Source organism: Rosa rugosa, chromosome 4 (assembly GCF_958449725.1).
Source record: "Rosa rugosa chromosome 4, drRosRugo1.1, whole genome shotgun sequence".
NCBI classification, from domain to species: Eukaryota; Viridiplantae; Streptophyta; class Magnoliopsida; order Rosales; family Rosaceae; genus Rosa; species Rosa rugosa.
Window position 1 is genome coordinate 51,565,270 of NC_084823.1, and position 24,676 is coordinate 51,589,945.

At 39.6% G+C, this 24,676-nt stretch overlaps 3 protein-coding genes and 2 long non-coding RNA genes across 5 annotated transcripts; 2 read left to right on the forward strand and 3 right to left on the reverse strand.

Moving 5' to 3' along the window:
* The first annotated feature begins 3,436 nt into the window (after positions 1-3,436).
* On the forward strand, positions 3,437-4,498 carry LOC133742599 (RING-H2 finger protein ATL79-like). Its single transcript, XM_062170286.1, has one exon. The coding sequence runs from the start codon at positions 3,720-3,722 to the stop codon at positions 4,401-4,403; it is 684 nt and encodes a 227-aa protein (XP_062026270.1). The 5' UTR covers positions 3,437-3,719; the 3' UTR covers positions 4,404-4,498.
* A 674-nt stretch (positions 4,499-5,172) lies between these two features.
* On the reverse strand, positions 5,173-8,436 carry LOC133742598 (actin-7-like). Its single transcript, XM_062170285.1, has 6 exons — positions 8,324-8,436; positions 8,114-8,140; positions 7,132-7,205; positions 6,643-7,036; positions 5,872-6,485; positions 5,173-5,495 (listed from the first exon to the last, which is right to left on the reverse strand). The coding sequence occupies exons 3-6, from the start codon at positions 7,189-7,191 to the stop codon at positions 5,430-5,432; spliced, it is 1,134 nt and encodes a 377-aa protein (XP_062026269.1). The 5' UTR covers positions 7,192-7,205; positions 8,114-8,140; positions 8,324-8,436; the 3' UTR covers positions 5,173-5,429.
* A 1,682-nt stretch (positions 8,437-10,118) lies between these two features.
* Positions 10,119-11,762, forward strand: LOC133745215 (uncharacterized). The gene is made up of 2 exons (XM_062173247.1): positions 10,119-10,441; positions 11,280-11,762. Exons 1-2 carry the CDS (start codon positions 10,202-10,204, stop codon positions 11,511-11,513), a joined length of 474 nt encoding a protein of 157 aa, XP_062029231.1. The 5' UTR covers positions 10,119-10,201; the 3' UTR covers positions 11,514-11,762.
* Positions 11,763-14,869: 3,107 nt separating this feature from the next.
* On the reverse strand, positions 14,870-17,284 carry LOC133707013 (uncharacterized). The gene is made up of 3 exons (XR_009844865.1): positions 16,533-17,284; positions 16,126-16,449; positions 14,870-15,757 (listed from the first exon to the last, which is right to left on the reverse strand). It is a non-coding gene; the product is annotated as an uncharacterized LOC133707013 (long non-coding RNA).
* Positions 17,285-20,631: 3,347 nt separating this feature from the next.
* LOC133706990 (uncharacterized) lies at positions 20,632-24,644 on the reverse strand. Its single transcript, XR_009844854.1, has 3 exons — positions 23,966-24,644; positions 23,559-23,882; positions 20,632-23,190 (listed from the first exon to the last, which is right to left on the reverse strand). It is a non-coding gene; the product is annotated as an uncharacterized LOC133706990 (long non-coding RNA).
* Between the last annotated feature and the right edge of the window lie 32 nt (positions 24,645-24,676).

Below are 24,676 nucleotides of genomic sequence, written 5' to 3' on the forward strand. Positions count from 1 at the left end.
AATGATGCGGAGCCTTAATGACCTCCATTAGTGATATAAGAAAATGTTGATATAAGGGAATGTTAGCGACTTTTTTCTAACAACCTCCTCCTCTTCCATTTTAACCTTTTGATTTAACATATTCGTGAGGTCGAACCAGAACGATTGCCAGCATTCTGGAATGATATGGAAATAAATATACAAGTCTTTTCATTACGGATACTTGGCAAACCAAGTCATCAAGGATGGAGATGAAGATGGGACTTTAGAAGTGTCTGCGTCTCTATTTAAATCATTGAGAACCATCTCACTCTTTCCTCCAATAGTTCCAAAATATCGTATAACAGTGGTTGTTGTTTCTGTTCTTGACAAGCTGCGATGTCTCCAAAATAGCGTTGTGATCAGCTTATCCACTCTTTTTACTTTTCAATATCTCCAGACAACTGAGACAAGAAGGTAAAAAAGCACACCGTTCTTCGTAGGCAATCAGCCAATTACAAAGCACAAAAGACCTTTTGTTTGCGTAATTATCTACTCCACCCACCTCTCCACCTTATCATTATGATTATTATTGCTTTTTTAATCCCCTCAATCTTTTTCTTTACAACTTGTTACATCATTACATCAAGGCTTCATTGAGAAACTTCACAGAGAGAGAGAGAGAGAGAGCTTCCATCATCGTCATCTTCATCATCATATCCAGAAGAGCCATTCAATCTTTAGTGTGTTTTAAATGCAAGGAAAAGGAGTTCAGATATACATGAAGCTCAATGGGACCAATTATATCCTGTATTCCGGTTAATTTGATTAATATACAAATGAATCAAATATTTCTTTTTGTTTAAATTTAGCTTTTGTTTTAGAAAAATAAGATAAAAGTAAATATTTGGCACGTTAATTATGAATTTTAGAATCATAAGGGACAATTCAAATTTTTTTTTTATCATATTAACGACTGGTCTTTTGTGAGTCAAACTTACGACCTCTCATTTACAAAAAAGAAACTTAAGTTACTAAATCAAATAGTACTTGGCGGAAAAATTGAATTTGATTATAAGAAAATGATAAAAGATATATGTAAATGAAATTTTCTTACGGATCATTGTATGTTTGGAACTTTGGATATATATCAATATATGGATCCCGTCACTACGAAGGGATTGTATGATTATGACTTCTTATTATATTGTGTTTCACTCTACAGTTAGAAATCAGATCCTAAAACACTCAATCTCTTAACTCCACTCACATACACCCACTCCCAACCCTCTTGCCCTTACCCAGTTACCCCCAAAATACATCCACTTTGAAATTTCTGTGAGCTTCACAAAATGAAATACTAAGAATATGTTCATGAAAGCGACAATCTAGTTATAAGTTTCTCTCTTTTTTTTTTTTTTTTTTTTTTTTTTTTTTGGAGAATGCTAGTTATAAGTCTTTAAAGTTCAATGGATCAAAGAAACATCTTGAAATTGTATTTTTTTTTAAATGTATCGATCATAAAATATCATTTAATGAGATCTAACTACGATTCACATTATTCTAAAAATTATTCAATTTGTGAAATATTTTAAATAAATTTTGAGTTTTCATAAAATGATGGATACCAAATCACATGCAAGAAAGCGAATGTGAAAACTGAAAATTACAAACCCATTCACCATAACCAACTATAGTGAATCGCTAAAATTACATTTCCATGCTTTTCCTTGTTTTTTTTTCTCTTTCTTATTTGGTTTTACTTCCTCTACCAAAACAAGACATGGGTTGCAATCAACCGAGTCACTCTTGGTTTCGTACTTTCCTTCACCACTTTTACTTATTTGTTTCCTTCCTTTACCAAAAGTTCAACTCTACCACTTTTGTTGTCTGAAATATCCGATACTAAAACACTCAAGAACTCTCGAACTCCACTCATATACGTCCACTCCCAACTCTCTTTCCCTCAACCCTCATTTCCATAACTTCGAAATCACTGTGTGCTTCACCAGATCAAATATTAAGAACTTTAGCGATAATGATACCCTAATTGTAACCCTTAATGCCTAGAAAGTAAAAGACAACCTTGAATTTGTCTTTTTCTTAAAAAATTATCGGTCATTAATATTATGTAATGAGATCTAACGGCAACTTGTATGATTCAAAAAATTCATTAATTTCTGGAAAAAAAAATGTAATAAATCCTAACTTTTCATGAAAAACGTCCACAATGAATGTCAAACCATGTGCAAGAAAGCGAGCAAAACATGGAAACCGAAAATTATAACCCTACTTGCTACCAAGTACGACTATGTTTTCATCAAAATACATTTCCCAAGCTTTTCCCTGTTCTTTCCTCTTTGTTGCTTGGTTTTCCTTTCTCTAGCAAAACAAGACATAGTTTGCAACAGAGTCGCTCTTTCTTTCAGTCTCTTTCAGATAGGAAAAGAAGAAAAACTATTGCTTATTGCTTGATTGCTTCTCGTCTTGAATTAGAATACCTTAATGAGAAACCAAGAATCAACTTCAACAAACACTCTCCTTTTTCCTTCAACAAAACTACGCTAGTGTGAAGTCAAAGGTCGAATTCCAAACGGACCAAACCCCATTCCTTCTTTCAGGAATACATTATTTTCCTTTTAAGAACAAGTATTTTTCTTTAAGAGTGCTTCGATTCCAAAGGAAAATGACTTTCTATGTTGTAGGGTTCGTTGTCTTGATCTTAATCCTTTTGTTTTAGTTTCTTATTAAATAGAACTTATTTTTCGATCGCTAAGACTTTTAGGTGAAATATCTGATGTTCTATACCAAAATTAGGTTCTATGCTCAACTCTTTGTATTTAGTGTAAGAATCATTCCTTTCTTTCTTTCTAAACCCTATAATTAGTCGTAAATTATAACTTGAGCAGAGACTTGTAGCTCAGCTATATTGTTCATTTTTCATAAGTAGTTAGTGTAATATTCCCCAAGTAAATGTCAAATGTCGAGATCAAACAACCAATCAAAGATTAGACCACCAAGTACTCATAGAACAGTAAGACTAATAATCTGGACTTATAGTAACTCTCAAATACACGCAATTACTATAGTCGTGGACAGTATTAATAGATATGATAGATTTGTGCCGAGTCTCGAATTATATAATCCGGGTGTTAAATTTCAATTTAAGATAAACCTCAAATACATGCAATCATTTATAAAATACGTGATAATTTAGACTTACGGTAAATTTTCAATACGCGTAATTAGTAATTAACTGACATGCATGGTAAATTCAAACATTATACCTACCTAGAATATGGGCACATCATCACTGGTTACATGCATGAAAAATTGGCGGGTATTTTTACATCTGGACTTCGAACCCTGCTAGAACAGATGGATGAGGGTATCTTTTCCTGAATGGCATGACCCACACATGTGAAAATCCATGAATGAATATAAGAACATGACAAATTTGTTGCAGAAGGCAAAATTATGTAGAACCTCAAGTGCACGTATGCATTTCTTGCTTCACCCTCCTCACTCTCTCTCTCTCTCTCTCTCTCTCTCTCTACCCTTATAAATTACCACCCTCTCCTCTCTTCTCACGCAACCTCTCTCTCTCTCTCTCTCTCTCTCCTCTCCTTCTACACTTTCTCTCTCACATCAAAAAAATAAAAAGAACATTTCCCTTTCTGCAAAACTCGGGGTTAATTAATTATCAAGAGCAGAGGAGCAGATAGAGATCAGTTAATTATTTGATTAGGTGACACAGAAAAATGAGACCACCACCGAGAATACTACTAGAGGCGGCAGTAGCAGCAGTAGCCGAGTTCGGCGGCACAGTCCACTTCTCTCCACCACCACTCTCCACCTCGCCACCTCCGACGCCACCGCCATGCGTGGCTCACGCCTGCCGCTGGTGGCCCTACTCCGGCTCTAAAGAGTTCGAGGCCAACGCAGCCATGGTCCTCATCATCCTCCTCTCGGCTCTCATCTGCGCCCTCGGCCTCAACGCCGCCATCCGCTGCTTCCTCCGCGGCACTCACCTAGTGGAGGGGCAGCTCGACCGCCGCAGCAGCAACCCTACCCAGACGCATCACGAGTTGGCTCGCGTGCAGCTCAAGACCAATGCGGCCGCTGCTCCCTGCTTTGATGGGGGACCCACGCTGGTGTACTCGCCGGAGATGAAGGCGGAGCTGGCGGGGGCAGCGGCGGAGTGCGCCATTTGCTTGTCGGAGTTCGTGGATGGGGAGGGGATAAGGGTGTTGGAGAGGTGTAAGCATGGGTTCCACGCCCACTGTATACAAGCCTGGCTGTCTTCTCACTCTTCTTGTCCAACGTGCCGTCGCACGTGCCTCCCTCCCTCCTCCCCTCCTCCGCCTCCTCCTCCGCCGCCGCCGCCGCAGCAATCCACCGAGGTGGAGGACCAACCGCCCTTGCCGGAAAGTATTGCTCCGTGAACGGCTCTATTGTAGACTAAATGCATGTATGTAAACTGGCTTGAGTTGAAGCTTTTTAAATTCATTAATGGTACAATAGCTTCTCTATCACCTAATTAATTTGCTCATCAAATAATGCAAGCCGGACATGAATGAAATTCCGGTCAAGCTCAGATCAGATCAAGTAACGCACAGACACATCATTTGATAAACAATTTTGATAAATTATTAGCGTAAATTTAACGGTAATTAATCTTTAAGTTCAGCGGCTCCACCAGATCGAATACATAGTTCCCCAGGTCAAATGTGATAAATTAGCGTAAATTTAGCGGTAATCAACCTTTTAGTTCTTCAGCGGAATACATGATTCCCGGTCCTGTTTCTAGTTAAAGGGTTGTCTCACTTTTGTGATATCTAGTATCTTTCCTGATCAGATTTCCACATGGGCCTTGCAGTTCTCTGATAACCGTCCATTATTTTTCGGCTTTACGACAAATGCCTTCGGTCTTTATTGATGAGTGAAAAACCAGAACTGAAGTCATGCGGGTCTATCCGTCTATGTGTGTTTATAGGGAGAGTCTTCGGTACACGATGCACGCACCGCAGAGATTGAACGGTTTTGAGTGATAAATAACGGACTCCACATATAGACAGCTGAGATTACACAGTTGGTGTATGTGAACTTGCACTGCCGTGTATAAAAGAATTTTCGGTGTTTATAGGGGTTGATTGATTGCTAATTTTCCAGTAGTTTCCATTTTCCCGAATAAAGTGTCGGAAATGAACAACCTGATCAATGACACTATCATATTATTGTATTTCAGGAACCGAGAAAAGCAGTAAAGCACATACAACAGAAGCAATGTGTACAAATTAAACAACTGCATAGACTACTGATCTGATATAAGAACTAGTGCAGTATGAGAGTGAATGTAGCAACAAGAAAGAAAACAAGGTTACAAAAAGGAGACCAGGAAGCACACCATAATCTGACAATGCCAATTGAACCACACAATCCAAGGGAGAAACGACAATATGATCACATGTCTAGAAGCATTTTCTGTGGACGATGGATGGGCCGGATTCATCGTACTCTGCCTTAGATATCCACATCTGCATTCGAGCAAAACAACAGTGAAAATTGATACTAGAATCATACTACATAAACAAAATACTGCAAGAATTCATGAAAATAGAAGAGTCGGGTCATCTTAACATGCAATTTATGTCATAATTTGTCACACTTGAACCTGATCTTAAACGATAAGTAGTTAAGAACAAGAGCAACTTATATAGACTATCTTATTCCGCGGGAATATCAGGAGGGGATTCCACTGGTTTTCCGATTATAAAACCTTAAAAGTCTTGTTAGTAAACTCACAGTTAACATCCTAGATTTTATCTGATCAATAGGAATACTATCACAGTTCAAATTAATAGAAATCAGATATAGCAGATATCGTCATCTGAGGAGCAGTATAAGCAGTACCTGCTGGAATGTACTTAGTGAAGCCAATATGGATCCTCCGATCCAAACACTGTACTTTCTCTCAGGAGGTGCCACCACCTTGATCTTCATACTGCTTGGTGCAAGGGCTGTTATCTCCTTGCTCATCCTATCAGCGATTCCTGGGAACATAGTAGACCCACCACTGAGCACAATATTACCATACAAGTCTTTCCTGATGTCAACATCACACTTCATAATCGAGTTATAGGTGGTCTCGTGAATTCCAGCTGCCTCCATTCCAACTAGTGATGGTTGAAATAGGACTTCAGGGCAACGGAAACGCTCTGCTCCAATGGTAATTACCTGACCATCAGGTAGTTCATAGTTCTTCTCAATTGTGGAGCTGCTTGCAGCAGTCTCAAGTTCTTGTTCATAATCAAGTGCCACATATGCAAGCTTCTCTTTAATGTCACGTACAATTTCCCGTTCAGCAGTTGTAGTAAAAGAATACCCTCTCTCAGTCAGGATCTTCATTAAGGAGTCTGTTAAATCTCGTCCAGCAAGGTCAAGCCGCAGAATGGCATGTGGAAGTGCATAACCTTCGTAGATGGGAACTGTGTGACTGACTCCATCACCAGAGTCGAGCACAATACCTGGGAAATGTGTTGTAGTAAGAAAAAAAAGGTTATCAAAGTTGCTGTCTGAAGTTACTGTGGTCTATGTTCTCTTAGTGGTAAAGAATTCTAATAGAACAAATACTTAAATAGAGATCAGTCTCAATTTTTCAAACTGGTACAGCAAATTACGTGCCTGTTGTACGCCCACTGGCATAGAGGGAGAGAACTGCTTGAATGGCAACATACATAGCAGGGGAATTGAAGGTCTCAAACATGATCTGTGTCATCTTCTCTCTGTTGGCTTTAGGATTGAGGGGTGCCTCAGTAAGGAGCACAGGATGTTCTTCAGGAGCCACACGAAGCTCATTGTAGAAAGTATGATGCCAGATCTTTTCCATGTCGTCCCAATTGCTAACAATCCCATGTTCAATAGGGTATTTTAAAGTGAGAATACCTCTTTTGGACTGAGCCTCATCCCCAACATATGCGTCTTTCTGTCCCATCCCCACCATAACACCTGTGTGCCTAGGTCGACCAACAATACTGGGGAAGACAGCCCTTGGGGCATCATCTCCAGCAAATCCAGCCTGTTGAAGAGATAATAATCAAGTATATACTGAGGGAATCTGAATGCTTGCCAGCTTTTCATACATTCCTACATGAAAGAGAAGTAAGCCCTTACCTTAACCATTCCAGTACCATTATCACAGACAAGAGGCTGAATGTCCTCGGAATCTGCCATTCTTTAAAGTAGCCCTGCTTAGGAATAAGGATCATATGTTAGGAAACTAATAGGCATACTACAGCTCATCAGCCACAGATCACCTCTATCAGCTACATTAAGCACGCCCACAATGAATATGGTTAGATAGTATAATAGTTAAAGACTTAATAGTGTTGGTATACAGTTGGGAATTGGTAAGTTAATTGTATGCGTAAATGTGTAACAACTAACAACAGCTCTTCATTGAACTAATGAGATAACCACTTGTAAGTTTTTACACAAGATAACTCTCAGGACTGCCGTGACATCAAGTTATTTCGAGACAGCAATAGCAACAAATTTTGTGCTCATATCATTAAGAAATGTCCAGATCATTAAGTAACTACAAGCTTGAAGTAAGTGCTCAGGATATCGGGTAACCAGGCACAACTGACATCCTACTGCAAAACAACAGAATGCTGCCCTATTCCACAGTATAACCAACAGAAAAGGGCACAAAATTTGAGCATAATTTCTAAATTCTTTCCAGAATTTGTATTTAACACCCAAAAATAGCCCCAAGCCGAAAACCAATAACATGTACAAATAACATGGTGAATCTTAGAAATTTCCATTTTGTCTTGAGATACATGCAACCAACAATCAGCAACTTGATAAGCTAAGCAAGCTAAAGGAACTGGTTTCCTGAATTTCCTATTGTCCCATTAAATTAAAAGCTATGCAGAATCAAAATTCAATCTTTCACATGATCAAAACTGTGACACCTGATATCAACCAAACTAAGATCCCATCAGATCAAACCACTCTGAAACTCAAATCCCAAGCAAACTAATGAAACCCCACAACTTCAAATCCAAATGGGTACACAACCCGCAAAAATCAGAAGCCTTTACAGAAATCAAAGAGAAAGAAGCAGTCTTTAGCAAGAAGAAGCATATACCTTGGGAGAGTTGGACCCGATGAGAATCTGAGAAGTCACACAAGGCAGAAACGTGCAGAGAAAACCAAAGAGGCAAACAGTGAGTGAGAATAATGAGGAAGGAAAGTTGGGTAGATTCTGCTTTAAGATTAGACAAAGCTGATGGGGAAAGAAAATAATAAACAAAAAAAACAGAGAGTAAATAAATGGGAAAAAAGGAGAGAGCTTTACCAAAAAGGGTGGAACTGTGGAGCCCCAAATGAACTTTCCAGAATGTAATTTACAGAGAAAAAGAGAAAGAAGGCATCTGGGATAGGAGGACTGAGAATTTTTCAATTTCTCTCAGCTTATGGCAGAGCGGTGGACTAGTTTGAATATGCGGTTTATTACAATAAGCACAATTTTGAATCCCGAAATGTTTTGAAACTACATTTTTAATGTTAATCATGGTTTAATTTTTGGTTAAGTGGGTTTAATTATGATTAACTTTTTAAAGTTAGTTTTAAAATATTGCATCAAATGGTCAAATGCATGCCAAAAATAACTTGGACACCTATTTATGCATTTTTTCATAGTAATAGGAAGTTTTATAATGTAAAGTGTGTTGTAGATTTGAATATCCTCCGTATGTTTGTTATCTTTTTGAAGACTTTTCAAAATGAATGATATTCATGTATAAGTGTTCTTTTCTTTTCTTTTTCTTTTTCTGTTGTATATAGTATTGTTTGGTATCTCAAAACTATAAAAAGCTTTTAAGAAGAATATTTTTTACTATAACGAGAATGTTTTCGCCTAAAATTTTAGCTAAAGCATAAATGAGTACAGTATTCCTGGACTATCTTCAGAAGTCTTCGGTTGATGTAATTAGCGATGGCGATGCTCAATGGTCTGATCTAGACAACTACTTACAAACAAAATCACGAGTTACATAAAAGTGAAAGTGTGTTAAATCAGTTAAACCTTAGCACAGACTTATTTTGTTATGAAAATTTCATCGTAGCTAGCAAGCAACACATTTTGTGGCTAATAGCATACTCATTGTAGAAATAAACAAAATTACAGGTGAAATACAAATTACAATACTTTTGATATAACTTCCTCTACGTTTAATAATACTAGCAAATTGTAATACTACTGAGGACCTTTACAACCAATATGGGAAGCCCCCAAGCGTGAACACACAAGTTATACAAAAAACACCAGTTGCTAACTAGTGATCGACCATATTAGTACACCAAGGCAGATTTCATCCATCAAGTAAGCATCATAAGAATTTCCAAGAGTTGAGATTAAATTAATGTATTATAAGTCTTTTAATCTCAACTCTTAAAAAATTAGTATAGTTACCACAAATTTCTTAGTCACCCGGTGACAAGATAGACGCTATTGTTAATTTGAAGAAGGGGGAGGATTCTTGATAGTTGATCCACACAAGGGGCATTGAAGTTTAGAGCTCATCTCGAACCACTTAGAAATGCACATTGTATGAAAAAAGTGTGCGCAAGGCAAGGGAACAACTCGATGATCGTTACTCGTCTCAAAATCCTCCAAGCATATAGAACAGTCTTCGCCTTTCAAACAAGTACTTCTCATTTTCTGAACATGATTAGAGCTTATAGCAACGGCGGGGAAGGGAATTGGACCATCATCTATTTCCATGTTAAAGGAATTCACGGTAATGAAATTCCTTACATTTGTAACCCCATCATCAATCGGATGAAGCCTACTTGATCTCCGAGTCGGCCACAAGGCCTTAAGCCATCTAAAACCCTTAAACGTCATGACCTCTTCAATAACAGTAACTATGGCAAACAGGGATGCCAGAAACCCTATTTATACACATCCTCCTCTGTTTCTCCTTCTCCTTCTAGGCAAACCCACCACAAGTAGGAAACAGACCCAAATTAGGAAAAGGGTCCCTCTCTCCAGTTGCATAAAGAACACGACGTAAAAATCAAAGTCGTATTGTTCTGCACGTGAGAGGCACGTGACCGAGGGGTTTTGTAGCGCTCTCTCTCTCTCTCTCTCTCTCTCTCTAAAGTCTCAGACTTTAAACCCCTGACTGAATCTGATCCGACTCCATTTTCAGTGAGGACCCAAAAAGGAGCGATGTGGTTTGCTGGTCGTGCGATTAGGGCTTCTTGCAGTACTAATTGTACTGGGAGTGGTTTGATTAGAGCTGCAACGGCGTCGTTTGCGAGGTACTTCTCTCGGGAACGCGCAGAGAATTTGAGGAAAATCAACCCTAAGGTCAGCTTTCCGGAGGCGAATTCAATTGCTCGGGATCTATACGACGTCGTCAAGCAACATGGACCTATCACCATCCCCAATACTTGGGCTCAAGCCAAGGTTCTGCCTTTTTCTCCCCTTAAAGGATCCCCATTTTCAGCTTTGTGATACAAAATGTGAACTGTGAAGTGGGTTTTTTTTTGGTTTTTTATATATACGATTCTAGTAAAGCTTGCACATTTTTGCCTGAACCCATTTGCCCATTTTTCATTTTCAGTCACTTTGCCTATTGGAGTGTGAGATTTTATCAATTGGGTGTGGGGTTTATATGCCCAAGATTACACAACTATAAGGATGATATAATGGTGTTGTCATTGACTAGAGTAATATGGTTTGAATTGTAAATATAGGAGATTAGTTGATCATACTTTCCTGATGATGGAAGAGGTGGTGTTAGCTCTAGATTAGATAGAGAGTGGTTACCTGGTTAAGTGGAATTGCTGGATTGTTTAGATATCTCGGTTTGTTTCCAGCCTGATACCTTGTGTGAGATTGTGATGATGAAAATGAAAGTAAGAGCTTTATTTTCTCAATATATTTTGTTGTCTTTTAGTTCTCGAGCTTATAGTAAAAGCTTTTCAGGATGACCATACTTTCTTGTTGTTGTGGACTCTGAAGTCTAGACATTGTTACTCCCTAGTTGTTATATGAGATTATGAGGCTAGGGTGCTTAACCTGTTTATTACTGCATTTGCAATGCTCAAACAGATATATTTATGTCTACTTTCTCGTTCTCTTTCTGCTCCTAAACTTGTTTTCATTTTATTTTCAAACATCATTGACTTAATGATTATTGAAACTCTTCTATTTTGAAAGAAATATGGAGTACAAGGCTAGAATTGTGATTTTCTATAGGTTCATGTTTCTGATTAGGTCTTTTTGAATTTGAAATCATCAGGAGTCTGGTGTTAGTGGATTGAATAGCAAAACACACATGAAGATAATGCTCAAATGGATGAGAGGAAGGAAGATGCTGAAGCTGTTTCCCAACCAAGTTGGCTCAAACAAAAAATTCTTGTTATGTACACTGCCTGAAGACCCTCATGTTACTGAGTTTAGAACTTCCACCGCAGTAAAAGTGTTATCTAAGAAGCCTTCCTCCAAGAGGAAAAAGCAAAAGCAAAAAAGGTAGGTTTGTGTCTTGGCCTTTGCTTCAGGCTTGGGACCTGTCTGCATGCTTCGTATGATCCATTGCGATTTCAGTGCTCCTTTTGGTTGGACGCGAGACTGATCACTTAGTTTCGCGGTTTCGCCCCCTTTCCCAATGCATTTTTGATTGTAGTTTGCTTGTATTTAGGATGACAAGTTGGAATATTTGGAATAATGTTGGTGGCAGATGTTATTTTGAATTTTAGCACGACTGAATTCAATGTTTGTCTTACCATCACTCTTAATAGGCTGCAGGATGGATTGCACAATCTATGCTTTATTGGTTCGAAGAACAGTGAATGTTTAGAATTATTCTTTGAACTACCCAGGGCTGAAGGATGCTCTATATTTTTGTGGGAGCAAGGCAGGCTAAAAGTGGTTGTTAGTGAAGATGAACAGCTTTATCATGTGATTGATCATAGCTACTAGACATGCTCATGTAAATTTATATCCAACGCCCAATATTTATTGTAGAACATGGATTCTAAATATATTTTCTATTAAAAAAAGGGTGGTGCTATTCACACACCATTTTTTTCTATTCACACACCCCCTCTATTTTTCTATTACTTTAATTCAATTTTCTTTTAAAAATTACCCTAACTACCCTTCCTTATAATTATGTTTCTTTTTTCTTTTTTCTATTTGGCAAGTCAATCATCCTCAAATTCTAAATCTTTATTTTCCCGCAGACACATAAGACTTCAAAACTCTTTTTGATTCCCTATTTTCTTTTTCATCAAAAACTTCTCTAGCATAGTCATTCTATCTCTCTAATATGATGTTTTGAAGTTTAATCATGGTAGAACAAGAAACTTTAGACCCATCTTTTGAGAAAATTTTACATTTGATTTGCAATGGAGACATGGAAAAAAAATGAGTTTAGTGATCATTCGAGCTCCTTTGAATCCATTATTCCTAGTAAGATTCTAACTGAAATTATTTGGTTTATTTGAATCTATTGAGCAACTATAGAACTTTACAACAGCCTAATAATGATGGCCTTAAGATTATAAACATGATTTATTCTACTATATTATGCTAGTAGAACATAATTTTGTCTCCACACGAAGATTGTAACTAATTGCATTCAATATTATGTAGAGCATCTCCAAATTTTGTGTACATCATCAACTGCAGTGTGGAAGCTTGTGGCTGAACCGCTGAAGTGGATAAAACGCTGATTCCATTTTTTTAAAATTTTATTTGAGGATGATGCACCTGGATTAAGAGTCAAAAACAAACAAGCATTGGGTTTCGTACTTTGCAAAGTATAAGGACAAACTTTACAATTTGGATTCAGTCGGGTGAAGACCTGGGAAATATATTCTTTGTCTAATAATACAGGTCATTCCACTTAATAAATGTATTATTTTTCCTTCATTTATAGGTAAAAAAAATTGATTTATTTTATAATGATGGTTGATTCATGATTGAATTGCCAAATAGAAAAAAGAAAAAGAAACATATTTATAGGGGAGGGTAGTTAGGGTAATTTATAAAAAATTTTGAATTAAAGTAATAGAAGATTAGAAGAGGTGTGTGAATAGAAAAAAATGGTGTGTGAATAGCACCACCCTAAAAAAAGGTACTAATTTTATTGAAAACATTTTTATTGGCGAAGGTCTCTTTCAAAAATTCACAATTAAGTATGAGTTTCTCTCTATTTCTAGTTTTTACCACGCGATTTATTTATTTATTTTTTTAAAATTGAGTACCGCTTTTGCCGACGAATATTTGGTCACCCCTATATTTCCATGATTGAGTATCACTTCTGCCTATAAAATGTGGGCGGCAAAAGGGTTCTCTATATTTTGAAGAGGTTGAAGATGTGATGTTGTGGTTGAATTGCATCCAACAACACTCTTCGAACCCCCAAGTCATCAGCCAGCAAATCAAAGATTCATCCGGTGTATTTTTTTATTGTATAGAATAAAGACTTCAACGCGGCCATTGATCATATATATATATATATATTAGTTTTATGAATTGATCTTAAATATTCATGTAATTGTGACACGGTACGTCTTGTTCAAAAAAACCTAGGTTTTGAGAATTTGCTCGTCCGGCGGCGCTCGGAATCGGTGAGGGTTTGCCTTGCCGCTAATGGGCCTCTGCCGGATGGGACTTGCTATTTGCCCGGGGAGGTCTTGGGAGAGGCATTGAAACTCAAGGATCTAGATGGGTGGCGGTGGTGAGGTCCAGACGAGATCTCTGGGTGTGGTTGTGTTGTGCAAGGTTGGCGGGCTTCGGACTGAGCTCTGCAGATCCATGGCGACGGGGTTTCTAATGGGGAGCGGCGGCGTAGCTCTGAGGAGCTGTGCAGCAGTGAAGATCTGGAGGATCCGGGCGGCATCTTCTGACTCTGGAGTGGTGCGTCGTTTTGCTGGTTTGTGTCGGTGAGGCTGGTTGGGGCGTGGTCGACGCGGTGCGGATATGGCAGATTGGTGGTGGCACGGGGTTGTACGGGCAAACGCATGCGGCTGATAACCTTTGGGCCTTGCTCCAAATCCTACTGGGCCTTGGGGTTGGGCTTTCTCCTTTTGAGCCTCCCAGTGGGCCTCTAATTTGGACTAGGGCTTTGCCTTTGGCCCAATTCTATGTTAGATAGATTTTTCTTTCTAAGTTATACCCTATTTTTTTAGGGACCTATGCACTTTTGTTTTGTTTTTGTGCCTATTTACTATGTATGTTCATAGTTCATAGGCTCGCTGAATATGTGAGCACTGGTTGTCTAATGGGTGATGCTAGCATACCACGTCCTAGACTTGCCCTAGAGTTGACAAGGGAAGGTATGTATCCGTACCATTCTGGCTTGAGATGAATAAATGATTTGGTTAAAAAAAATAATAATAATAAATAAACCCGATCCCATACGTAATTTTTTTTTTTTTTTTTTAAAAACCCTTAATGTCACGCCCCGAATTTTGAATAATAAATTCAAATCCGAAACATGAATAATTACAATTACAAAATCCAAATCTCGAAACTTCGAGTTCATTATTACAATTCACTCTCACAAGCAATATTGTAAAGCTCAAATGAGCATAACACACCTCACAACGTACAATTGCTGTAAAACTCTAACAATTGCTCTAACCGCACGATCACCGTCCTGGTTCTCCTGTCCTGTAGGATTACCCGCTACACAATTTGAATAGTGTACCGGGAGTTGCAACAACACAAAACCCGGTAAGCTTTTGACAGCTAGTATGAGTAAACAAGAAAGAACTGTTGATTTATTAAATTACAAGACCACCACAAACCCACGTTACTTTCTCACTCTTATATATATATATATATAGACACTTATGAGTTACTCTCAATTTCCCCCATAAGGTCACTCAATATTTGGCAGACAGACTAGAGCTCTAACTGATCGTTTCCACCTACCCGGCGCGAGAGCGTGGTTCACGATTTAATACTATTCAGTTCCACCTACCCGGCGCGAGAGCGTGGTTCGCTGATAGTATGCCATGGTCACCCCGTGACCTATTGATCTTCCACAGATCACAACAATTTATTGTTCCTCAACAATAAAACTCAACATCTCTCTCAATATATTGTTTCACAACAATAAACTCAATACCCCTCACAATATATTGTTTCTCAACAATAAACTCAATACCCCTCACAATATATTGTTTCTCAACAATAAACTCAACACAACTCCAACAATACATATTATTTCACGTAATAATATATATACAGACATTCACACAGGAATGTCTAATACACCAACAATAGTTCATATGATTGCAAAATAAAGCAATTAAATATATTGGGTTCGTAATATGAACCACGTGAGGTTTACTCACCTCCAATTCCAGCTGCGTCTTCTAAAAGCCACATATCCATCTGAATCGTCCACCAACTCGATTCGTCAATCACCTAATCAGATACTATCTTGACTTAGTAAATTACTCATAAACCACACATATACTGAAATCCAACGGTCGGATTCTAATTATATGATGATCCGACGGTCGAATCTTAATTTAATGATGATCCAACGGTCAGATCCTCACGGATCGCCCTTAGGATCATCCTCCAAAATTATAATGAAGATCCAACGGTCAGATCTTCTCGAATCATCCTTACAAACATCTCCACAAAATTATATGAAAATCTGACGGTCGGATTCTCACGAATCGCCTTCCGAATCACCATTTCTCAATTATACGAAGATCCAACGGTCGGATCTTCGCCCATGACCACACAAAGCCACTGGGACAGTCATAAGATCATCATATCAAAACTACAAGTCCATCTGACGGTCCTAACTTCACATATCACAAATCTAACGATCGAAATCGATCGAAACTTAAAAATTCATAACTTCATCATACGATATCCAAAAATTGCGCATAATATATCAAAATGATCGTATTGAAATATAGAATCTGAAAATGTACAGAAACCATATTTTTGATCCCCGGAGGTGGCCGGAAAGGGCCGCCGGAGTTAGTGGCAGAGCCGCCGCCGACCACCACCAATGGTGTCGGGGCCGGGCTGCTCTTCTTCCTCTCATCATGCTTAACAACTTTCATAACTAGCACGAAGTCTGAAAATGACCGGAAGGGGTCGAAAATTACCTTGAACAGTATGAAGGTGGCCGGAATTTTCCAGAAACCGGCGAGAAACTGCAGAAAACGGCGAGCTCCAATTCGACGTAAAAACGTCAATTTAAGGCTTCGATTCCTTCTGAAGAGTTGTTAAGAAACTCAAGAAGAACTCACTGGTTCAAGAATCACAGAAAAATATGGTCTGTAGCTCGAGATATACCGATCGAAAGCTTCGGTGGTCGGAAAAATTCCAGAATTTTGCAGAATCCGGCAAGGCTCGATTTCGACGTCAAAGCTTCAATTTCAGGCCTCGATGCCTTCTAGAGAGTTGTTAATAACATCAAGGGGAACCCACTGGAAAAAGAATCAATCAAAACGATGCACTACAGCTCGAGATATACCGATCGAAAGATTTTCGTTTCGGATTGAAAACTTACCGAGCTCCGACGAACGTGAAACCGGTCACTCTAGGTGCAATCCTCCTAGTATGATGATCAGCAGGTTGAGGGGAGTTCATGGAGCCAAGGATCGGAAGTTTTGGTGGCCGGAGCTAGGAGAAAACCGGCGTTGACCAAAATCGAGCTTAAATCGGACCGGGCTTGCCGCCGCCGCTACAGGCCGCGCCGCCGTGAAAGGCTGCCACAGACAGGTGCGCAAGGACCATACGAAGCCAATGGAAGAAGTTTGGTGAGGATCGGTGGCCGGAGGAGGAAGAAATCGTCGATCGAAGTTTTGGAGGCGATTTCCGGCGGGGAACTAAAATCGCAGCAGATTTTCCAATTTTGGAAAAATCTGTTTTTATTTTTGGAAATTTCCAAAAATGGAAGCTTTATACTAAATTGGAAACTTTTTCAAAAAATCATAACTAATTCATACGAACTCCGATTTTTGCGTTCCGCATATGCACGCGATCGTATCGACGAGCTCTACAACTTTCATGAAGAAAGTTTTCCCAAATTTTGAACGTATAAAAAGTCAACTTTCGCGAGCCCCTAAATAACGTTCGTTTTTTCGAAAATTAATCGTTCGAACTAATTCCACAACTTCTCCGAGCCTCGTACTCGCTCCCACTATCGTGAAATCATTTCTAAAAATCCACGGAATTTAATTTGGATTTTTCGGGGTATTACAATCTACCCTCCTTAAAGAAATTTCGTCCCGAAATTTAAGCGTAAGTCAATTCCTCTCAATTAAGGTTGACCTAATCATCGAATCTCTATCATTCCCAAAGTTGTAGTAATCTTCAAAGCCACAGCCCTTTGTATAAAAATACATTCCTATGGCCACTAAATCCTTTCGTCACGATGTAAATTCACAAAACAACTGCTCAACATCACTCCACATCAATTACACTAAATCATCACGTGGATCATCACAGAGATCATCACTTAGATCTTCACAGAGATTATCTCATAGATCCTCACATAGATCATCACCCTGTACTGGCATACAAGCACAATAAAGACTCCCACAAAGCGTTTCGCTACTCCATTAGCATCACGGTAAATCTCTATAGTAAAACTTAAGCATGCACTATTCTACACAACAATAGAGATGCATCACTCAAAACAAATCATCCCCAAAAGTACACCAATAAAATATGTCACCCAGTGATGATGACGTGGGCTTGCTCAATCCTTGGGCTAAGCATTAGGGCTGGCCAATTGGGCCGAAGAAACCGAACCATCCACATTTCGAACCGGCCCGAACCAATTTGGGTTTAACATTTGGGCCTACCAATCGGGCCGAACAGAATGCATTTTGAATAGGCCCAACCAATTTGGGCTTACTATTTGGGCCTACCAATCGGCCGAACAATTGGGCTTACTATTTGGGCCTACCAATCGGCCCACCGACTTCCAGCTCGGCTACGGTATGAAATTGTACATACCGTAGGTATACCGTATATATGTATGCATACCGTACAGACCGTATATACGTATGCATATCGTACAACTGTATATACGTATGCATACCGTACAGACCATATATACGTATGCATACCGTACATACCGTATATACGTCCGTATATCAAGCATATACGAGATCCAAAAATATTTGTAAGAGGTAAGGTTCGAACTCCCGACCTCGAACACAAAGGTTTTGCTCCCAACCACTGAAGCAAGAGCTGCCTTCATTAATATATGCTCACGTGTTATATTTATTATGTCATAAGCGACATAAATAAAATAACGGGGGAGGCAAGGTTCGAAACCTCAACCTGCTGCACGAAACCTTTGTCCCCAGCCACTGGAGCACAAGCTGTGCTTAATATAATGTGTACAAATTTTATACTTATTATGTCATAAACGAACATAATAAAAATAAACGAGAGGCGAGATTCGAACCTCAGACCTCTTGTACACGAACTTTACACTCAACCACTCGAGCACGGCTGCTCACGTTATTATCCATACCAATCCTTTTATTTAACCAACTGTTTCAACTGTTTCAACAATTCGGCCCAAAACATCCAAGACTGTTTCAGAAACTCGGCCCATCATGTCCAAAACTGTTTCTGAAACTCGGCCCATCAGGCCTCCTCCCACAGCTACAGTGATGCCTTGATCCGAGACAGGCCCAAGTACGGCCCACTTGTGTCACGGCTTATCCCTTCCGTGATTTACGGCAGTCAAATCTGCTTTCGGCTACAGCTGTCTGCCACAGCGCCTCGAGATTCCCTCGGTCCCCTTACACGCTCAACACGCGCCAACAGCTTTTCCGGGTTTCGGGGCGACTTTAATCCAACGCGTGGATTCAAATTCTGTGATCGTTCATCCAACGGTGGAGATCTGCTCACCTTGTTCTATAAATAGGTGCATTCTGGAGACGCGACTGTTCACTCCAAAGGAAAAGAAATTTTCTTCCGAGCTCAAGCCTTGCTCTCTCAACTCTTCAGCCTTTCTCTTCTCAAATCCCCAGTTTTTCACTCTCAAATCTTCAATCCTTCTCTCTCAGATCTTTTCTTCCATTTGAATATTCGATCTCTTCTTTCCTCTGAACTTTCAGATCTCCAATACCCCTTCATCGACCTTAATCCTTCTAAGGTCAATCTCCCACAAACACTCAACAACTTCGTTCTTCAATTTACACTTCCTCTCAACTCATCACCATGGAACCACGAACTCTGCAACTAATGGAGCTACAAACCCAGCAACAAATCGAGGATGGAGGAAACAACCAAGCAGCCGGGAGTAGTGCCAACACAGATTTCTGGCGAAGCCGTGCCAGGTGGGTTCCTACTCCAGATCAAATAAGGATCCTCAGGGATCTTTACTACGACAAGGGAGTTAAGACCCCAACTACAGAGCAGATTCACGAGATCTGTCTCCAGCTGCAACAGTATGGACAGGTTGAGGGCAAGAACATTTATTTTTGGTTCCAGAATGTCAGGGCTCGAGAGAAGCAGATGAAGAGGTGCAATCAGGCTGCTCAAGTGCCCATGGGAACTAGTTCTCCTGGTACTGGTGGATCCATTGATCTCAATTTTGGGTCCACTGGTTCTACTGGTGCTGGTGGATCCATCGACATCAATTTTGGGCCAGCTGGTGGATCCATTGACATCAATTTTGGGTCCACTAGTTCTACTGATGATGGTAGATCCATTAATCTCAACTTTGGTTCCACCGATTCTACTGGTAATGAAGGATTTCTTGATTTAAATTTTGTTTCATATTCTTCCTCACACTTCAACACTAATACCAGTACAACTCTTTTGGCACAACAGGAGGACAAACATCCCTGCAACAACGAGGAGGAGATCACCAGGAGGTTGAAACTCTTCCTCTGTTCCCCGTGCACGGCGAGGACGTCTTTGGTAACCCGAAGACTACTTCCGAGGAAGGTAGCGCATTTGGTTACTATTCTGGTGGCTCAGGCGGTTACAACCGTGGATCTCCAGTTTCTCTTGAGCTCAGCCTCAACCCATCCGGAGCTACTAATTAGGCTTAGTATAGCGTAGTTCCAATTTCCTTTTTGTAATATTAAATCAATAAGATGGTGTGCATGTTTTCTTTTCTTTTTGTTTAACCAACAACAACACCAAGGATCGAACCTTGGTCACCCAATACTATTTTCAAAACCATAAACAACTCTACTGCACACATCAATCATAATGATTTATCACAAACAATCAATTAAGTTGCACAGGGGTCTAGCTAGCATCCTTAGAGTCAAACCAAACACAAACAATTTTGTCGTTAGAATTAGGGTTTAATAAAGCTAAACACATCCTGAGATGGCTAGGAAAAACCCACATCCTTAGAGTTACTCATACAAATCTTATAAAATCTCAACCATTTCCTCTATTAATTTCTCCATTAAACTTACAACAATTCATACCCTATGAATTTACGATTTAGAAACCGAATCAAACTCCATATCGCATAGTAATTCACTTGAACCACTATGGATACCCAACAATGTCACTACAATCAATACCCAAAATTGCACTTAACCATTTCTCCTAAAATCCATCACCACAGAAACACACCCTCATCTAATAACATTTACAGAGAGTTGACTCTAAATCTCCCCATTAATTACCGACCAAGATCAAATTCCATTTCAAAACTTTAAGTGTCCCGCCTACTTAAACTTAAAACACAACAACCTCAAATTCACTTCAGTCCAACTCCATACTACGATCCAAAACTTAAGAAAACTAGTTCACAAAATCAATTTCCTTCACTTAAATAAAACTATGTCCACAAGTCATAGTCAGGTCAACAGACCAAGGTGTCCAAACGGAGAATTTCCAATCCCTGTTTACAGGTGTCCTACCACTTAGAATACAATCAAGATAAAGCCTAGCTTTATCTAGCCCCCATAAAATTCCTTGTCACACAAACTACCACTAAAGCACTACCAGCACTGCCACACAAGCACTACTACACAAGCTGCCTATCACATAAGCATTGCTACGAAAGCTGCTACAAAATCATTACTGGCACTGCCACAAACGCTGCCATATGCACAAGTCTACTATAGACATCAGGGAAAAACCCATACCTTTACTCATAACTTTTCCTTCTAAAAGTTCATCACGTTGTGTATATAGCGTCACTACAAAACCTTCTCAATCTATACTAATAACTCAATCTCACACAAGATTAGCATAGTTATCTCAAAGCCACTTTAAACACATCACCCATGCCAATTACCAAAACCCCACTAAGACATCTCGTTACAAAACAAGATATCTATTATTTGACATGTATATCTCATCCAAAAACATATGTACGTCCAACTTAAGAAGGCAAACTTTCTATCCATTAATACTCGTATCCACACTAGGTATGTGCATAGGTCCACATCATGCCTTCAACCAAACACTTCAACATCCAAAAGAACCTCACTTCCATAAAACAATCCTCGTTGACTTAACAGAGTTGAATCAAGAGGTTCCTATTCCTCAAGGATTGTAACTCGCGGCCACTGAACTTATTCCCATACGAACCTACAAGACAACTGTAAGGTTCTAAGTACAACCCCTTCGAATATCCATCACCTAAGGAGTATAGTATGCTTGGCTAATACATGTATAACACTTAAAACACAGTATAAGTCAAATACAAATTCATATTAACCAAGTCAATACTATAGGGAAGGTATTCACGTTCCTAAAACGACCTAGCGGTCTAAACAACTCCCAACACTCACGCATACCCAATGACTTAGCCAATACCGAAGAGCACACGATGGGGATCCGCTGCAGACGGGCCATCACTCGGAAGGTATTGACACATCACCAAATATGCACCTTACGCTCTGATACCAAACTGTCACGCCCCGAATTTTGAATAATAAATTCAAATCCGAAACATGAATAATTACAATTACAAAATCCAAATCTCGAAACTTCGAGTTCATTATTACAATTCACTCTCACAAGCAATATTGTAAAGCTCAAATGAGCATAACACACCTCACAACGTACAATTGCTGTAAAACTCTAACAATTGCTCTAACCGCACGATCACCGTCCTGGTTCTCCTGTCCTGTAGGATTACCCGCTACACAATTTGAATAGTGTACCGGGAGTTGCAACAACACAAAACCCGGTAAGCTTTTGACAGCTAGTATGAGTAAACAAGAAAGAACTGTTGATTTATTAAATTACAAGACCACCACAAACCCACGTTACTTTCTCACTCTCATATATATATATATAGACACTTATGAGTTACTCTCAATTTCCCCCATAAGGTCACTCAATATTTGGCAGACAGACTAGAGCTCTAACTGATCGTTTCCACCTACCCGGCGCGAGAGCGTGGTTCACGATTTAATACTATTCAGTTCCACCTACCCGGCGCGAGAGCGTGGTTCGCTGATAGTATGCCATGGTCACCCCGTGACCTATTGATCTTCCACAGATCACAACAATTTATTGTTCCTCAACAATAAAACTCAACATCTCTCTCAATATATTGTTTCACAACAATAAACTCAATACCCCTCACAATATATTGTTTCTCAACAATAAACTCAATACCCCTCACAATATATTGTTTCTCAACAATAAACTCAACACAACTCCAACAATACATATTATTTCACGTAATAATATATATACAGACATTCACACAGGAATGTCTAATACACCAACAATAGTTCATATGATTGCAAAATAAAGCAATTAAATATATTGGGTTCGTAATATGAACCACGTGAGGTTTACTCACCTCCAATTCCAGCTGCGTCTTCTAAAAGCCACATATCCATCTGAATCGTCCACCAACTCGATTCGTCAATCACCTAATCAGATACTATCTTGACTTAGTAAATTACTCATAAACCACACATATACTGAAATCCAACGGTCGGATTCTAATTATATGATGATCCGACGGTCGAATCTTAATTTAATGATGATCCAACGGTCAGATCCTCACGGATCGCCCTTAGGATCATCCTCCAAAATTATAATGAAGATCCAACGGTCAGATCTTCTCGAATCATCCTTACAAACATCTCCACAAAATTATATGAAAATCTGACGGTCGGATTCTCACGAATCGCCTTCCGAATCACCATTTCTCAATTATACGAAGATCCAACGGTCGGATCTTCGCCCATGACCACACAAAGCCACTGGGACAGTCATAAGATCATCATATCAAAACTACAAGTCCATCTGACGGTCCTAACTTCACATATCACAAATCTAACGATCGAAATCGATCGAAACTTAAAAATTCATAACTTCATCATACGATATCCAAAAATTGCGCATAATATATCAAAATGATCGTATTGAAATATAGAATCTGAAAATGTACAGAAACCATATTTTTGATCCCCGGAGGTGGCCGGAAAGGGCCGCCGGAGTTAGTGGCAGAGCCGCCGCCGACCACCACCAATGGTGTCGGGGCCGGGCTGCTCTTCTTCCTCTCATCATGCTTAACAACTTTCATAACTAGCACGAAGTCTGAAAATGACCGGAAGGGGTCGAAAATTACCTTGAACAGTATGAAGGTGGCCGGAATTTTCCAGAAACCGGCGAGAAACTGCAGAAAACGGCGAGCTCCAATTCGACGTAAAAACGTCAATTTAAGGCTTCGATTCCTTCTGAAGAGTTGTTAAGAAACTCAAGAAGAACTCACTGGTTCAAGAATCACAGAAAAATATGGTCTGTAGCTCGAGATATACCGATCGAAAGCTTCGGTGGTCGGAAAAATTCCAGAATTTTGCAGAATCCGGCAAGGCTCGATTTCGACGTCAAAGCTTCAATTTCAGGCCTCGATGCCTTCTAGAGAGTTGTTAATAACATCAAGGGGAACCCACTGGAAAAAGAATCAATCAAAACGATGCACTACAGCTCGAGATATACCGATCGAAAGATTTTCGTTTCGGATTGAAAACTTACCGAGCTCCGACGAACGTGAAACCGGTCACTCTAGGTGCAATCCTCCTAGTATGATGATCAGCAGGTTGAGGGGAGTTCATGGAGCCAAGGATCGGAAGTTTTGGTGGCCGGAGCTAGGAGAAAACCGGCGTTGACCAAAATCGAGCTTAAATCGGACCGGGCTTGCCGCCGCCGCTACAGGCCGCGCCGCCGTGAAAGGCTGCCACAGACAGGTGCGCAAGGACCATACGAAGCCAATGGAAGAAGTTTGGTGAGGATCGGTGGCCGGAGGAGGAAGAAATCGTCGATCGAAGTTTTGGAGGCGATTTCCGGCGGGGAACTAAAATCGCAGCAGATTTTCCAATTTTGGAAAAATCTGTTTTTATTTTTGGAAATTTCCAAAAATGGAAGCTTTATACTAAATTGGAAACTTTTTCAAAAAATCATAACTAATTCATACGAACTCCGATTTTTGCGTTCCGCATATGCACGCGATCGTATCGACGAGCTCTACAACTTTCATGAAGAAAGTTTTCCCAAATTTTGAACGTATAAAAAGTCAACTTTCGCGAGCCCCTAAATAACGTTCGTTTTTTCGAAAATTAATCGTTCGAACTAATTCCACAACTTCTCCGAGCCTCGTACTCGCTCCCACTATCGTGAAATCATTTCTAAAAATCCACGGAATTTAATTTGGATTTTTCGGGGTATTACACTTAACCCACCCCATCC

What these genes read in the sequence shown, in the direction of transcription:
- LOC133742599 (XM_062170286.1), top strand. Translation starts at nt 3,720, where the DNA reads ATGAGACCACCACCGAGAATACTACTAGAGGCGGCAGTAGCAGCAGTA.
- LOC133742598 (XM_062170285.1), bottom strand. Translation starts at nt 7,191, where the DNA reads ATGGCAGATTCCGAGGACATTCAGCCTCTTGTCTGTGATAATGGTACT. An exon ending in TGCCAGTGGGCGTACAACAG is followed by an intron (nt 6,486 to 6,642) that starts GCACGTAATTTG and finishes CACATTTCCCAG; the next exon opens with GTATTGTGCTCGACTCTGGT. An exon ending in CACTAAGTACATTCCAGCAG is followed by an intron (nt 5,496 to 5,871) that starts GTACTGCTTATA and finishes GCTCGAATGCAG; the next exon opens with ATGTGGATATCTAAGGCAGA.
- LOC133745215 (XM_062173247.1), top strand. Translation starts at nt 10,202, where the DNA reads ATGTGGTTTGCTGGTCGTGCGATTAGGGCTTCTTGCAGTACTAATTGT. An exon ending in ATACTTGGGCTCAAGCCAAG is followed by an intron (nt 10,442 to 11,279) that starts GTTCTGCCTTTT and finishes TGAAATCATCAG; the next exon opens with GAGTCTGGTGTTAGTGGATT.